At 46.6% G+C, this 18202-nt stretch overlaps 1 protein-coding gene across 1 annotated transcript in view; it reads right to left on the bottom strand.

Annotated features, from left to right (window-relative positions):
* The window catches only part of LOC146822729 (NFX1-type zinc finger-containing protein 1-like), an 892774-nt gene that overhangs the window by 503407 nt on the left and 371165 nt on the right, over positions 1-18202 (bottom strand). Inside the window, exon 7 of the mRNA XM_085606285.1 lies at positions 7742-7877. Coding sequence (XP_085462411.1) covers positions 7742-7877 — 136 coding nt within the window. The remainder of the gene's footprint in view (positions 1-7741; positions 7878-18202) is intronic.

The raw sequence follows: 18202 nt of genomic DNA, 5'->3' as shown, positions 1-18202 counted from the left end.
GAGGGCGCTATGTGGCTTTGACTGGGAGATGGGAGGGGCAGTCACTTTCCTTGGTCTCAGTTTACGTTCCCCCGGGCCTCCAGAACTCCACCTTCTCGGACTTGGGTCGAATGCTGCTTGAACTTCCGGACAGTCTTTTGCTTATGGGCGGGGACTTCAATTCGGTGGTTTCGGGTGACCTGGATCGTCACCCGCCCAGGGCCCTCCCCGCTGCCCAGGCATGGCTTGGCGGACTCTTGGAGACCTTTGGTCTGGTAGATAGTTGGAAATTAATGCATCCGACACAATGTCAGTACACCTTTCACTCTGGGGCGCATGGGAGTCTTTCCAGATTAGACTATTTTCTTATGCCCGCGGCCCAGACTGCCCGGATTCGAGAGGTTAGGCACCTGGCGCGGGGTATCTCTGATCATTCCCCGCTGTGGCTGCTCTTTGACATCGGGTCGCGGTCTGCAGGGCGGATCGCTCCCATTAACCCTTGGTACCTGCGAGACCCCACGACTCGCGACAGCCTGGTCAAGTCGATTGACCAATATTTCCTTGAAAACGAGGGGTCGGTGTCGTCCGCAATGTCCCTGTGGGAAGCTTTTAAAACCGTGCTCCGCGGACAAGCCCTCTCCCAGATAGTGGTGGCTAAGAAGCTCAAGAATGAGGCAGTGGTGAAGCTGGAGACTGACATATCGGGGCTGGAGTCGGCCTTGGAGGCGGGTGTCACTCCGGATGGGCTCCATGCCCTCAGCTTGAAGCAGTTTGAATACAGGTCTCTTGTTACTGATGCTGCCAAGACTATGTATAGGGAGCAGCAGGGTAGATTGTATGACGCCGGGGACAAGGCGGGTAAATTGATTGCTTGGCTGGACAGGAAGGAGAGAGTGAATCGTGTGGTTCCGGAGCTTCGGGTTTCGGATGGAGCGTGTGTGACTGAGCCTGGTGAGATTGTGGAGTGTTTTGCGGACCACCTCCGGGCCGTGTACTCCCCGGTGACTGATAGGGATGAGGAAGACTCTCGCCTTCTGCTGCGGGATATTGCTCTGCCCGGTTTGTCCGTCGAGGACCGTGAACAGCTGGACGCCCCCTTGTCTGTTGACGAGATTGCAAGTGCGATTCGCTCCCTTCGCTCTGGCAAGGCTATGGGTCCCAACGGCCTGCCTATTGAGTTGTATAAATTGCGCCCGGATAATTCGCGCCTTTCCTCCGTCGTATGTTCCAGGAGTCCCTCGAGACGGGTTCCCTTCCCGCCGACCAGCGTCTGGCTACTATAGTCGTGATCCCCAAGGATGGTAAGCCACGAGACCGCTGTGCCTCCTACAGGCCTATTTCTCTATTAAACGCCGAGCCTAAGATACTGGCTAAAGTCCTCGCCACTCGCTTGCTGAGCGTTATCTGTGATCTGATCCATCCGGATCAATGCGGCTTCATCCCTCATCGTAATACCGCTCTTAACCTGCGGCGTCTCCACGGCGCCCTCGCTAGGGCGGAGTACCTCTCCGAACCAGCCGTACTGGTTTCTTTAGATGCCACGATGGACTTTGATACCATCGAGTGGCCATTCCTCTGGGCTGTCCTGACCAAATTCGGCTTTGGGGAGGGATTTCTTGGCTGGGTGAAGCTTCTTTACGCTGGACCACTGGCTCAGGTAGTCGTCAATGGGCGGGTCTCACAGCCTTTCGCTCTCGGTAGGGGTACGAGGCAGGGGTGCCCGTTGTCCCCTCTGCTCTTTGCTCTCGCCTTGGAACCGCTCGCTGCCTGGCTCCGCTGGGAGCCCTCGATCAGAGGGATCCGGTGGGCCCCGGGCTTCGAGGACCGGGTCTCGTTGTACGCGGATGACATTCTTTTGTATCTCACCTCGCCGCGGCAGTCGCTTAATGTTCTCTTTGATGTCCTTACTTCCTTTGGGAGAAATTCGGGTCTGACGATTAACTGGTCTAAATCTTGCGTGTATCCTATCTCTGGTGGCCCTCCTCTTTTGCCGCCTCGGCTTCCGATCCAACTATCTCTGTCCGGCTTTAAATACCTGGGGGTGTACGTTTCGTTGGACCCGGCGGTTCGCTATGAGCAGAACCTCCTGCTTCCACTTCGGCGTTTGAGGGAGGATACGGCTCGGTGGTGTAAGCTGCCCTTGTCCCCGCTTGGTCGCGCAGCTCTGTTTAAAATGATGTCCCTTCCCAGATTCCTTTATGCACTTCAGAACTCCTTCGATGTCATTCCGGTCGCCTACTTTCGGGAGGTGGAGAGCCTGCAGAGGAGACTGGTGTGGGACGGGCGGGCGCGTATCGCTCTGGCAAAGCTCACTCTCCCCTGGTACGACGGGGGCATCGCGCTTCCCGACATTAGAAGGTACTATTGGGCCTCCCAACTATCGGCCATTAACCATGCCACGTATGCGCCCGGCTTGAACCCGGCATATGAGATGGATACATTTCTGCTTCCCGGCGGTAACTATAATAGGGCGCTTTACTCCCGCTTGGCTGGAAGGACCCTTACGGGCCCTACTAAGATTGCGGTAAGGATCTGGAAGGCAGCTAATGTAGCCATGGGCTGGAGTGAGCGTTTAACGTGTGCTACTCCTTTATTCGCCTCCGACCGATTGGGTAGCCTCTGGACAACGAAAGGCTTTGAGCACTGGGACACGATCGGTATTAGCAGAGTGGGAGACTTATGGGTTAAGGGCGCGGTCAAAACCTTCGCGGCGCTCCAGAGCGAATACGAGCTTACTGAAAGGGAGTTCTTCCGTTATGCCCAGGTTCGGCATGCCCTGCTCTCTGTCTTTGGGGAAGGGACCAAGGTCCCGGCCTCTTCGCCCCTCGAGGACCGCATACTCGATGGTCACGTGCCCGACAGTACTATCTCTCTAATTTATAAAAAACTGATTAATAATCGGGCTGACCTCTTGGTGCGTTTTCGGGAGGCATGGACGGGAGATGGGGTGGAGTTGGACGACGAGGACTGGCAGTCCGCACTGTCGTCCCCTAGGGAGGTGGCCATCCCGGCCCGTCTCCGTCTGGTCCAGCTTAAGATTCTCCACCGGGTTTACGTGACGGGTCCCCGTTTGGTTTCGATGGGATTTTCTGACGACGGGCTCTGTAAGCGGGGCTGTGGGCTCAGTGCCACCTTTCTCCACATCCTATGGGAGTGCCGCGAGGTGGCGGAATACTGGCGCAGGGTGCATGAGGTTATGGGACGAGTCACCGGGGTTGCTCTGTTGCCGGAGGTGCGTCGCTGTGTTCTGAATGTGTGGGAGCCCAATGATTATAACGCGGCCCAGACTCGGTGGGCGGCCCTGGGGAACATGATTGCCAAGAGAGATATAGCGCAGCTTTGGGGTTCCCAGCGGCCTCCCACCGTGTCTGTATGGATGGAGAACATGGACTGGTGCATGTTCAGGGAGAAGACTGTGTATGTGGCTCGTGGTAAACCGGGGGCATGGGGCAGAATCTGGGGGCAATGGAATGAGTATCGGGGGAATATTTGTGCTCCCCCCCTGGTGGACACTTCCGAGGTTGCCTTGTCCCCCTGACCCGTGATGGTTCCTTGCGTATTTGGAATATCCGAGTGTAGACCTGGCTCTCCCGTGAACCCCCCCTGACCTCTTAGTCCTCCTTCCCCTTGACCGCCATCTGGTGGTCAGATGTGAAGTCCCCCTGCTGTAGTCTGACGCCCACTTCATGTCACTACGCCTCGCCTTTTGTTTTTTAGTTGTTATTTATGTTAAATGTATGTATCCTGATTCCCTTATGTGTAACCGGAGCTTCTGTAATGGGCTGGGCCCCATGGGCTGGTTAATGACTTTAACACTGTGTGATCCTTTTTGATTCTAGCGGCCGGCCCTGGTGGTTGTAGGCCCATGCTTGTATCCTTTTTACTGTTCAATAAAAACTTTTTATAAAAAAAAAAAATATATATTTCATACATGAAAAAAAAAATTGGGTAACTAGTTGACTGGGGTGTGAGCCCTGCTCAAGCAGCAACCGCAATCAGTAGCGGCTCGCATAGGGCATGCTGCAGGGTGGTGAGGCGGGGGAGGGGCAGGGTGGGGGGGTAGCAAACACGGACATACGACGGAACGGAGGAATGTAATAATTACGTTCCTCTGTTCCGTCCTATGTCCGTGTTTGCTACACCCACAGCCTTCCCCTCCCCCGCCCCAGAGCCCCAAAGCACACCCTATGGGAGCCGCTACTGACCACAATCCTAATCAGGGTAAGGATCCAGCAAATTCCAAATTAACCTGTGCTCACCTTCCGGTAACGTAGCACAGAGCAGTCAGGTTTAACTTGAAGGCAAAGTGAAAAGTATTTGTGAAACACTTCAAATAGTAAAACAGTAAAACACCTCACAAAAAACATCCCACACAAAGTTAGGAAAAATAGATCTTACTCAATAAATAAAATAAGACCAAAACGACAAAAATCCAATCAGCAAAACCAGAGATATTAAATGTTAAAGTTTTAAGTCAAAATAGTGCCAAAAAGCATAAAGTGCCAACAAGGGATATCTGGCCGCGCTGGACAGGGACAAAGTTACGTGTTCTGGCCGACTGAGATAAACCGCAGGCCGGCTACAGAAATCCAGTTAGGCCAGTTGAACAAAGTACCATAAACCCTGGTTGCGGAGCATTGCATTCTCCATGCTTTCCAATTCGGCTTCAGAGCTGATCACAGCACCGAGACAGCGCTATCAGAAGTTTCTGAATCCATTCGAGAGTCCATGGATCAAGGCGCCTCGGCTATGCTGGCGCTGCTGGATCTATCAGCAGCATTTGATACAGTTTCACACACAATTCTGCTCAGTAGACTTCATCAGGCCGGAGTGCGCGGTACTGTACTATCTAGGCTCCGATCTTTTTTGGAGAAGCGCTCCCAACAGGTGTTTCTTCGTCCTTTTCTCTCAGCTCAGAAACCTCTGAGGTGAGGGGTGCCGCAGGGATTGGCACTCAGCTCATTGCTCTTCAACATCTACCTCGCCCATTTGGCTACTTAGATTGAATCCTGGTGCGTAAAAGTGGTGTCTTACGCGGACAACACGCAATTGATGTTCTCCTTTAAGAATACTCACTGGAGGCATTTCACAATTTTAAGGCATGCCTAAAAGACATCTCAACATGGATGCATAAGAACTGCCTGAAATTAAATGCAGAGAAAACGGAACTCCTATTTTTTTTAGCAAAGCTTCCCCTCCTCCAACCAGTGGAGGCCGTCAGAACTGAATCCACCCCCAACACCCTCAGAGTCGGCTAGGAATCTGGGAATCAGGCTGGACATAGCGTTTTCCTTCTGTGCCCAGATACGGCATATCACACCCACTTATTTCTAGAAAATGAGGGCAATAAGGAGATTCTTATGCTTTCTGCTGGAGGAACATCGGAAGTCAGTAGTCCATGCGCTAGTCACGTCTCACTTGGGCAATGCAAATAGTCTACACTTGGGACTACCTGCATACTTACTGCGCAGGCTACAAATTATCCAAAACTTGGCAGCAAGGCTAATCAGGCGGGTACCTACGCGTCACCATATCTCTCCACACCTGAAGCAACTTCATTGGCTCCTTATAATCAGGAGGATTGAATTCAAGTCACTGATCCTTGCATTTAGGTCCACCAGAAGCTTGGGACCTAAGGAACTCGGCATCATTCCCCACCAAAAAACAATTAAAACTGCATTATTGGGGTCGGGTTTCCCTCCAAGCCGCTGTTAAGCCCAACGAGGGTTGGTTAAAAAGTGAATTTTTAGATTTTAAATCCATTTCTCTTTTAGAACCCTTTGTATACACTATTAAAACCCCTTTGGACAGGAAACTGTATATGCAGTTCAGGTTTGGCATGCCTCCGCTCAACTCATACACTGGCTCATGGCGCAACATTAGTGTGGCATTGCGGTCCTGCCCTCTCTGCACTGCATTACCTGAATCACCAGCGCATGTCTTATTCGCCTGCCCTGTGTATTCTCGCCCTAGAGCAAAATGGCTCTCACCCCTATGGAAACAACTGGGGACTCGCAATCACATTGAAGCTTTGCGCATACTAAGATCCGGTCCGAGACATGTGATAGCCTGTTCAGTTGCAAAGTTCCTGGGCCAAATGTGGGGCATAAGGAGAAAATTAATGCAAAGAGAAGGAGGCTGATAACTATGCGCTTTATCTCTCAAAACCATAGTATGAAACCATTGTGAAGTACTTCTCGCCGGAAATGTACACGTTTGTGTGGCTAGTTGTCCCAGGTATTGAGGTGTTAGAGTGGTTATGGTCAAATGATTCGTAATTTTGTGGTTCTCGTTTCACGAGGTGATTGATATTGATATTGAAAGTGAGTGAGAGGAAGTTGATGGGGGCAAATAATACATCCTCCCAAAAACATAGATATAACACATCTAGATTAATCCTCTAAATCACACTTACTCCATGAGAAGTTACCAGGTGGTTATGCATAGCGTTTGGCTGGCCGCTCAACAACTCTGCTATACAAACATACAAACCTACTACTCTAATACACCAGTATTTCATATGCTGTGTTTCTCTGTTGGACACCCAGAGCATCCAGTCACTTGTAAGCTACAAGAATCAGAAGGTCTTCTAATCGATGTTTCAGGTGAACCTCTGCAAGTAGGCGGTGTTTCTAAAGTTCTTCCCATTCTCAACAGTCACACTTTACTTGCACCTCTTGCTTTGATTGCCAATCTTTGGCCAATCCAATAGTTCTTACTTTACTGTGGTAGTGCAAGCAACACAACTTTGAATGCCAGTGTTAGCATTCCATAGCATATTAAAGCCAGGTGTATTGTCTTGCTCTGTCATGGTTAATCCAAAAACACATTAGAAAACCGTAAAACCCAGACTTAACAAAAATAGGCTCTACAGTCACCTAATAAACGTTTCCTTAGTTATTTTATATGTTAATGGGCACTCAAGAAGGCAGAGGCAGGAAGGCTGTAAATGGGCATAGACTGCATAAGCAAAGTAACACCTCATCACAAATGAAAGCAAATGCTATATTTTGATTGATTACTTTTGGCTGATTAAAACCAATCACAGGTCATTACCGCAACAGAATAGCAATTATATGTGCCGGGGTGGGCTGCCCAGCAAAGGTCTTTAAACATGTACAAACTAGCCAGTTTCTGGCTCTTTATTGAGCATATGAAGCTAGTGTCAAGCCCTGAATAAACTTGCAAATACACTCCTCTTGGGTAGCAGTAGCAGAAAGTGTGTTTTCAGGGTGAGAATGGAGAGGTATCACCCCGATAATTAATGATCACGCAGGGGAATGACATTTTGACCAGGAAAATATTTTCCTATAGAAATACAAAATTCAAAATTTACAAGAGCATACCCAAATGCTTGATACATATTCATGTGGAGTAGTTACATGAACATTTTTGGGAACAGGCAACTGGTGCAAATTTACAGAAGCACTCCAGGAATTCTGTTAGGATAACGGTAAAGGAGACAAATGCAACTTTTGTTCTGGCACATCTGTGAACCGCTGCCTAAATTTATGAACAACATATTAGCATTGTACCAAACAAGTGACACAGAAGGTAGAGTTGTCAATCGTTCAGAGGGCTACTATGACCAAGCAATGCAACACATCATTGTCGTTTCTATTTGGCAGCTCTGGATAAATGCTTCTGATGTCTATTTGAATGTGGAATACAAGCAGTTATATGCTCAAAACCTTCTGAAGTCTAAACATGCTTTTGAATTCTGAATAGGTAACTGAATTTACAGAACTGAGAAGAAACTTACCACCACGGGCACCTTGTCCATAAGCAAGGAAGAAATCTGTTGACTGTTTTCCAGTGTTGCACAGCACAGACACTCCCAACCATTCCAAAATCAGAGTGGATTTCATTAACGGAAAGCTCTCCTCCTCCAGGGAATCCTATAAAATAGTTAATGCGTTATACTCTGCATACTTTTAATGGTTACATGTAAAGATAATAAACTAAATCAAGCTCTCTATCTACTTGTGCTATTACTCAGAGTAACTGATGCATATGAGAACAATATTACTACACAACTTGCTTACCTTGGAATGTAGCACAGGGAGGGTGGGCTCACTACAATATGATAAGATTGATATTGATGGACCTTAACCTGCAGTTGTCCAGCCTACTCTCCAACCTGGTTAGCTAAATGTACATGTTATTTGCTTTAGGGGTCTTTTCTGATTTCCCATAAAATGTTATGTACTTTCTTTATATTACACAACCATATCTATGCTGACTATTCTCTGCATTGTTTCTTGTTCCTCCACAGGTCTATGCAATACACCCAAGAATTCTGAACTACACCTAGTAAAATTACACAAAAACTTGTATTATCTAAAATCGGAAAGCTCTAATGGTAGACTAGATTCATGAAGATAAAATTAAGTCAATTATCACATTTAGTTCCAGTAAGAAATGATATGCACATGTCATTCCACCAGGAGAAGTCTAGGTTCACTTCTGGGGCCTACATCTGCAACTAAATAATCCATCAATGCTTGAACCCACACAAAGCCATTGAGAGTTCATAACAAATTCCTTATGTAAACTTTTTCTAAGAGCTACACTAAATCTGGATTTCTTTCTGTAACAGTACCAGTCACTGGTGTCAGGTGGCATTACTAGACTTCAGTTGGGTCCATGAGACCCCATTTTTGGTGACGTCGCTGATCCAATATAAGACATCAAGTAAGCTGGGGACGTCACTTCCACTAAACCTTTTCCAGACTCTATAGACGCTAATTCCTTTTATTAGTGGATACGCTTAGGGCCCGATTATGACTTTTGGCGTTGCGTGGGCAGGCGGCTCGCCACCGCCAGGCCCCTGCACCACTAAGAGTCGCCGCCTGCCTGTCAGATTACAACTTTTTTGTAGTCTGGTAGGCAGGCGGCGTGGCGTTCATAGGGTGGTGCCTCTTTCAAAGGCGGCGGTGCCTTTCAAAAAGGAATCGCAATGGAAATGCCTCATAAGGTTTCTGCCCGGCATGGACTGCAAAGTCCATCCCATGCAGGACATGCTGTGCTTGCACACAGGGGGCACATGTTATGCTGTCCTGGGTGCATCCACAAGTGGAGGAGGCACAAGGAGTACAGTTGGACCCCTTTGCTTCCTCTACACCAGGGTTGACATGAAGGAGGAACTTCCATGTCACCCCCAGCGGAGAGGAAACTCGTAATATGCTTGGTGGGATCGCGTCAGTCCCAGCGAGCATATTGCAGCCTCTGACTGCCGCGCCACCTCCAGGGAGCGGCAGTTCCCTGGTGAGGGTCCCAAGGGGGTCCAACCACCACCTCCGCACCCACGTGAGTCTGGTGTACGCGGACCGCCAGACACATATTCGAGGCCTCTCTAGTCGTCGATTTTCCTATTTTTTCGGTTTCTACCTACTTCTGATTTCTGGTGGAAACAGGTGTGAAACCTAGGCCAAAACTGGAAAGCTACACATTTATGAAAAGTAGACAACATTTTGAGTTCAGAAGGAGGAGCTGGGAAGCTAAAAAGAAGTCTGAGAGAAGATGTGCATTGATTAGTAAGAATGTCACTGAAGATAAGTAGCTTGTTCGTTTAATGGAAATTGTTTCCTGCTGATTTTTTATGTGAACCACTCCTACTACAGTTATCAAAATGAGATGGGATGAGTGAAAAGAGCATGGAAACTCTGAAGCAACACCCTACTAAATTACGATTCCTCTGTATTATGGGAATACAAATAGTAATACAAAGAGGACAAAGCAGCAGAAACAAATTATCTCCTCTCTAAAGGGAAGAAGCCTTACTTCCAGCTGGGTGAGCTCGAAGACCCATTGGTAGATATTTGCCTGCCAATCTTAACCACTGCAAAAAGATCTATCTTGAAACCTTTTGCTTTCCTATTGTGTTGCCTAAATCTTCGCTTACCTAGCTTACAAAAATATTATCTTCATCCCTCAAATCTTTGTTCTAAATGAATAGTGGCCACAAGTCTTGGTGGGGTCTAGTCTCTTCAACTTTAAGTTTGTTTCAGCGAAGAGGTGAATATTACGAACTCATTGAAAACAAAAGGTTAAAAAAAAGGATTTACTCTTAACATAACTATTATATTTTGAGACTGCTGTCGAAGTGAAGGAGCAGACAATTGCTGGAGTTCTACTTTACTAGCCTAACTTATAATAACAAACAGCAAGCAGTTTAAATAGTGAAAGATTCAAATGTTAAGAATGTAGAAGTTTGAAGGCCTCCGATTTGAAAGGTAAGGACTAATCAGGTCCCATGCTAGCAACACAAAGGAGGCAGAAGGGCACTTATTCTGTAATGCTTTTATAAATTGTGTAAAACGTTGGCAACTTAAATAGTGAACCTTTATCAGAAGAAAATAATGAAGATTAAGTGGATGACAAATATCCTTATATAGCGCCAACCCAAAGCCATATTCTGCCAGGCCAACCACAAACTGAAGAATATTCACGTGTTGCTAATTTTTGAAAAGAAAAACACCAGTCATAGTTATATATTATACATAGAAGGGCATATGTAATCTAGATATCCAGTTATTCGAACTGTTGATCAATATCCTCAAAAAAGAATATCCATTAGATCATTATATTTATATTTATTCTTTGTTAAATGTATAAAAATTATTTATCATATCAAAAATAGAAAGACATTAATTTGTGAGGATTACATAAATGGAATTGATAAATACATGTGTCCAATGATAATAATCAAAACCACATTTGTAGTTGCATCTGATCCAAACAATGATATTAGACAACCAAATCATTAGACATCATAGTATAATCAGTTGGCAGAGTATAGTATTACAACATTCATGATAAATCTGTTGCCAACATTTCAATGGCTTGCTTGTACAGTCTAAACTACTAAAATACATTGTGCAGAGATTGGTGACACATGTTGAAAAAACCAACGCGTTTCGGCAATGACTTCATCAGGACTCTGTCACTGTGGTTAACTAAACAAGGGAAAAAAATATTTTTTAATCTAGAGTACAAATTAGCCCTTTCATGTGTTTACACAATACCTGTCTTTAGAACATTTTTATTAATATTTATAATCTATATGATACACAAATAGCTGATCATGGGTTTCAATTATATGGGCCAAAAGCAAAAAAAAGGAGAACCTACTACGTGATTAGTGATGCTACTAATGAAAAAACCGGGTGTGTAAATACTAAAAATGTGGATATAAAATTCTCAAATTGTACATATTGCAGAATATTACCTCTGCTAGTCACTACTGTGGCGAAGATGTGATCTTATCGAATCGTCAGCATTAGTAAGGACTTGTATCTCATGAAATCAGGGAGCTATATGGAAGAAAAATAATGTTAAAGGGTGGACAGCAATTATGATTAATATGGTGTCCCTAAGCCGTTATAGAGTCAATGAAATGCCAACTCTAGTTGATTTATATAAATTTACTTAAAAGAGAAAATAAGAAGATGTGTACCTTAATTATAAAAGATATATGATGGAACCTCTAAACATTTCATATTAAGTTGGCCATGCTGCAAGATGGTAACCTGCAGAATTATATATAATGAAATTAATCATAAATATATGGTGGAAATCCAAATATGATAGTTCCTATTCTATAAGAATGTTGAGAGAGATACTGGTGTTAACCTTACCGTTCCTATTCTAGTCGTGCTTCTTATTATGTAGTGCCTCAACGTTGAAGTATCACACGAGAAGACTTTATCTCCTATTCAAGGGCTCGATCGATTAAGGCTGTATGAAAATGTATATATATATAATGAGAGTGGTATTAAAACTGCATTATCGATATCTGTAACTTTAGAGATCCTATTCACTTATATATTATATACTAACCTTTTATGGAAGAAACGTAATGATAAATAATTTTTATACATTTAACAAAGAATAAATATAAATATAATGATCTAATGGTGATTCTTTTTTGAGGATGTTGATCAACAGTTCGAATAACTTGATATCTAGATTACATATGCCCTTATGTAACACAGTAAATAGAGTGACTTTTGTGAGTGTGCCGCTCGCATGGGTTGGACATCATGAGAAATGCGCGGGAAAGCACAGTACATGAAGTGATGTGACATGGTACACAAGTGTGAACAATTGTGTGTGAGTGGCAGGAATGGTGTCTAGTGGTCACTACGATGCCCACTAAAACCAAGTGGACAATAGATAGGAGCACATTACGGCGGTGGTCGGTAATATGTTTTAGATGATGGAGATGATCCTACTGCAAACAGTGGCATGAATAGTATCTCGTATTAGCTCATGTGGTATGTCAGTGTCTGAAAAAAAAGTGTACAATATATGCAAACACAGATCAACAGCAATTAACAATGTTGTAGGACAGAGAGACATTAAGGCAAGGAATGGATATGGGATATTGAGGAGACAAAAAATGCGAGGCATACTAGATATGCTGGTTCAACTGAACGAAGAAGGTGGAGGTAAGGTGGTTACCTGTTCCGTGTTTGGAGGAGTAAGGAGAGCAGGCCCCTGTGTGAAGAAGGGACACGAGTGGAGACAGGGATTAATCCAAGACCATGGACATTGGGTAGGGGGAACCTAATGGGAGGTGGATCGGACAAAACGCTTACCATGCAACAAGCGATAATTCCAACCGGGTCTGGTGTGTGCGGTGAACTTGATGTGATGGAAGGTAGTGGTTGTACTATGTCGGCGATCGGCAGTGCGCCGCGTTGAGTTAGAGATGCGGGTGGATGATGGGGCCGCTGGGGGAGAGAGCAACAGGTTAAGAATGATGGCAAACTCAGTGAGGAAGGGAGGGCAAGGAGGGAGAAGCACCTTACCGGGCTATTGAAAAGCTGTATGTTGTGACATCAATGAAACAGGCCAAGGCGGGTGCGCCGGTGCGGCGGGTTGACGTATTGTGCTGCAAAATGTAAATTAGCAATGAGGGGGAGAAAACGAGAGGCTAAAGGTGCTGGACTGCACATGAGGTGAACTTACCCCAAAAGCTGAGTGCGTATGAGTCCAGTGTCTGGTGGAGAGGCAGGGTAAAACGCCGGGTGGCGGTAGACGGTGGAGAGCTGGAATCGAAGGGGCAGAAACGTAAGGAGGGTGGAGGTTTGAATTGGAGCTGGCAGCCACGAGTGGAAACGAAAGGATAGGAACTTACCCCGGAAGCAAAAAAACTATGGCGATCCACGAGGTGTATGTGCATTAAAGGCGGACGCACCTGTAAGGGGACAAGGAAAGGAGAGGGAAGTCAGTGCTACAAAAAAGTGGATAAGGCAAGAATGTAGCTGAGAACTCAGGGGCTGCAGGGAGGCAGCTTACCTTTACTCTGGTGAAGACGAGGTCGAAAGACACTGGAGCTGTCTGGGTAACCCGGGTGGGAATGAATCGGAAGTGATGCGTGTATTTAAGCCGGTCTGCCTGTCAAAGAACTAGACCGCGCAGTGAACGTAGCATGGTCCCGGGAACGAAAGCCGCCATGTTGGTGGGCTGAGGGGGGAGTAACGTGCATGTGTGGAAGACTAGGTAATAGGGACCAGCATGGCCGTTACCACGGTAACAGGGCAGTCCAGACCGAAAAGACTGTCACAAGTGGGGAAAGAGAGAGGAGACGCGTGAGGGTAGAGAGGGCGCCTCGAAGGGTGCGCCATGCGGGTTAAGGAGGCCAGGGAAGTGAGGGCATGAGAAGGAAAGGGGAACGGTAAATGTGGCCTGAGGCTGACGTTCTGCCAAATGGCAAAGCGTGTAGAGGAAATTGATAAGGGTGTAAGCATGTCATATGCACATGCATACGAGAAGTGCAGTTGGTGTGGAAAGAGGCACCAGGAGGAGAGGGGGGAGTGCACCCGTAATTGGCGAATGATACGGGGGGATTATGGGGGGGACACAGTCACACTAATATATGTCTGCTGGAACAAGAAAGCTACAAAAGAATGGGCGTGTAGAGGAACAGGGGTGCCGTGGCCGGAACCAGTGACCTAAGAGGTCAGAACAGCAGCGATGATAGAAATGCAGAGTATGGCATGGTCATGCAGTTGCCCAAATGTGACATGGCTGATGGTATAAAGGACACATGCAGTGACATGAAGAATTTGTCTTAAAGAATTCAGTGCATTAATTCTTGGACGGTGGTCATTCACCCAAGAAGTAATGTAACTCATGGTCCGTGGTAAGTCCATTTTGAACCGTCCGTAAACGCATGATCCACGTGGCTTCCAAGCGTCTGAGCCTCAGTTCTCTGTTGCCGCCCCTGGCGCTGATGGCTGCTACGTCGAGCCCAAAGAAGGAGATCCGTTTCCTTGAACCTTGTTTGGGGCAGGTAGCAGCATGGACTGCCATGGGATAGCAGGTGTCCTGGTGTTGTAGGGCTCAGAGGTGCTCTCCAATGCGTTCTTTCAATGGTCTGATTGTACTGCCGATGTACCAACGTTTGCAGGCACATTCAAGAATGTATACCAACAATTTAGTGTTACAGTTGATATTGTTCTTGATTTGGTATCATTGTTTGTTTGCGGCTGTGAAGTTTCTAACCCCATGTTGGGCTAGCCTGCAGACCCCGCAGCACCCGCATTTAAAGAAACCTAAGTAGTGGGTGGTGAGCCATGAGGAGCTGGTGCTGGGGTATGGTACACTAGGGCTGAGTCTTGTTTTGAGTGTCCTACCTCTTCTATATATGATTTGAGGTCTGGGAGGTATGACTTCTCTGAGTGTATTGTCTGCTAGTAACACGCCCCAGTGTTTGTTGAGGCTCTTCCTCATTGCTAGACCCATGTCACTGTAGTCAGTGATCAGTCTGACCGGTTGGTCCAGATTGGTGGCCTTCTTTTGGGTGTGTAATGTTTCCTCCCTCTTTTTGTTTTCAATTCTTTTTTCTGCGGAGCAGATGGTGCGGGCACTATAGCCCCTAGCCTTAAATCTGTGTTTCATGTTGGCTAGACACTTCTAAAATTCTGGTTCCTCGCTGCAATTCCTTCTGGCTTTCATGAATTCCCCGTAGGGAATTGATTGAATTTGGTGAGATGGGTGTGAGCTGTCTGCGTGCAGGATGGCATTTCATGCTGTCTCTTTTCTATGCAGGTGGCTCTGTAATATGTCGGTTTTATGTAGATTTCCACATCCAGAAAGGTGGTACTGGAGGGGCAAGATTTACTCGTGAACTTCATGTTCATATCGTTGGAATTGAGTTGTGCGCAGAATTCATCGAGTTCATGTTGTGACCCTGCCCAGAGTAAGAGACAATCGTCTCTGTAGCGTCCCCAGTATATTATGGAGTCTACCCATGGTGCCCCTTTGGTGCTCCAGATCCATTTGAATTCTAGGACACCCATGAATAGGTTGGCGAAAGAAGGTGAGAATTTCGAGCCCATGGCTACTCCCTTGTTCTGTTTGTACCAGACATTGTCATATATGAAGAAGTTGTTGTTCAATATGATGTCCATCATAGCCACAAGCATTTGAGTGTGTTGCCATAAGGTGGCAGGTCTGTTGTGGAGCAGGCTGGTTACAGCTTCCAACCCTAATCCTGGTTCGATGGTGGTGTATAGGGAAAATAAATCCAGGGTGGCTAGGATCATCCCTGGTTGCCACTGGACATCAGACAAGATACTCAGAATGTGTTTAGTATCTTGTATGTATGAGGGTAGGTTTTTGACCAATGTACCAAGGAAGAGATCCACATATTGCGCTAGTCTTTCGGTTGGTCCACCAATACCCAATACTATAGGTATCCCTAGTGGAAAGGGTGCCGACTTATGTATTTTCAGCAGGGTGTAAAGCCAGGGGAATGCAGGCCTGTGAACTTTCAGATACAGCAGTTCTTGGTCGTCAATGAGACCAAGCGTGTGCCACTCTGTTAAGCTTTTGTTGATTTTAGTGACAAGTGTGGCCATGGGGTTGTGGGCAAGCTGTTCATAACATAATGTGTCTTGCAGTTGGGACAGGATTTCAGAGTGGTAATCAGATCTATTCATGACCACTACGTTTCCACCTTTGACAGCCTCCTTAAATATGATGTCTCTATTGGATGTGAGGTTCCTCAAAGCTATTCTTTCATCTCTGTGGAGATTGTCTCTAGTTCCGTGCCTGGTCTTGAGTGCTTTGTTTTCATGTCTGTCCATGTCAGTCAACACTAGGTTGTAGAACGTGTCAACAGTGTTGCCCCCTAGGAGCGTGGGTGTCCACTTACTTGGTCTTAAGGCCACTGTTGAGACTAAGATCTTCCTCTATATCTAAATCTTGGAGGTGATTCTCCATGTTGATAGGTATTTCGTCTGAGTCGGTCAGTGAGAGGAGTAAGTGGGTGTCCTTGATGTCCCTGATGCTCTGCACCACGGATGAGTTGTCTAGGCAGATCTTGCTGATGTTTTTGGTGGTGGGTGCAGTGCCAATAAAGTGCTTTTTGATCTTAATGCCCCTTATTAACTTGAAAAGGTCTATCTTGTGTCTATAGGTGTCCTCCTGTTCGTGGGGGTTGAAACTGAGGCCTCTGCTAAGTAGACAGATCATGCTGCTGTCAAGATGCTGGGAGGAGAGATTGACTACCTGTATGCCTCAGTCACCTTGGTCTATTTGTTATTCTCGTTCCCGGATCTCAGTTTCTTTTTGTACTCTTCTGAGACCTGCCCTTTTCCCTCTACGGGTCTTCTGTCTGGGGGTCCTTGCCTTTGTTGTGTTCTGTTCTCCCTCCTTATGGGCTGCACTTACCTTAAAAAAGACTATGTCGTCAGACCTGATCTGTGTGAATTGCTTCCTTGATTCTTGCTTTCACTGTCACTGGTGGGAATGGTGTTTAGTGATGTGGAGTTGGATGAAAGAGAGGCAGTGTCTGTTCTGGTCTGTTTATCTCCCTGGACGGTGGTGCTGACTAGCTTATCGTACTTTCTAGCGGAGGTGTAGACTCGTCCCTCCCTGTAATCAGCCTCGTCTCTCTTGAGGTCTAGTTCTTTGACAGGCAGACCGTTTTAAATACACGCATCACTTCCGATTCATTCCCACCCGGGTTATCCAGACAGCTCCAGTGACTTTCGACCTCGTCTTCACCAGAGTACAGGTAAGCTGCCTCCCTGCAGCCCCTGAGTTCTCCGCTACATTCTTGCCTTATCCACGGTCTTTGTAGCATTGACTTCCCTCTCCTTTCCGTGTCCCCTTACAGGCACACCCTCCATTAATACGCATACACTTCGTGGATCGCCATAGTTTCATTGCTTCCGGGTAAATTCTTATCCTTTCGTTTTCACTCGTGGCTGCAAGCTCCAATTCAAGCCTCCACCCTCCTTACGTTTCTGCCCCTTTGACTCCAGCTCTCCACCGTCCACCGCCACCCGGCGTTTTACCCCGCCTCTCCACCAGACACTGGACTTATACGCACTCAGCTTTTGGGGTAAGTCCACCTCATGTGCAGTCCAGCACCTCTAGCCTCTTGTTTTCTCCCCCTCATTGCTAATTTACATTTTGCAGCACAATACGTCAACCCGCCGCGCCGGCGCACCCGCCTCGGCCTGTCTCATTGATGCCACAACGTACATCTCTTCAATAGCCCGGTAAGGAGCTGCTCCCTCCTTGCCCTCCCTGCCTCACTGAGTTTGCCATCATTCTTAACCTGTTGCTCTCTCCCCCAGCGGCCCCCATCATTCACCCGCATCTCTAGCTCAACGCGGTAGAGTGCCGCTCGCCGACCCAGTACAACCCCTACCTTCCATCACATCAAGTTCACCGTACACCCCAGACCGGGTTGGAATTATCACCCATTGCATGGTGAGCGTTTTGTCCGATCCACCTTCCACCTCTTATTAGGTTCCCCCTAACCAATGTCCATGTCCTTGGATTAATCCCTGTTTCCAATTGGGTCTCTTCTTCACACAGGGGCCTGCTCTCCTTACTCCTCCAAACACGGAACAGGTAACCACCTTACCTCCACCTTCTTCGTTCAGTTGAGCCAGCATATCTAGTATGCCTCGCATTTTTTGTCTCCTCAATATCCCATATCTATTCCTTTCCTTAATGTCTCTCTGTCCTACAACACAGCTTGCTTATCACAGTAGGATCCTCTCCTTCATCGAGACACATTGTTAATTGCTGTTGATCTGTGTTTGCATATATTGTACACTTTTTTTCAGACACTGACTTACCACATGAGCTGATACTATTCATGCCACTGTTTCCAGTAGGATCCTCTCCATCATCTAAAACGTATTACCGACCGCCGCCGTTCTGGGCTCCTATCTATTGTCCACTTGGTTTT

Source organism: Triturus cristatus, chromosome 5_2, assembly GCF_964204655.1.
Source record: "Triturus cristatus chromosome 5_2, aTriCri1.1, whole genome shotgun sequence".
NCBI classification, from domain to species: domain Eukaryota; kingdom Metazoa; phylum Chordata; class Amphibia; order Caudata; family Salamandridae; genus Triturus; species Triturus cristatus.
This window is presented reverse-complemented; position numbering and strand designations above follow the sequence as displayed.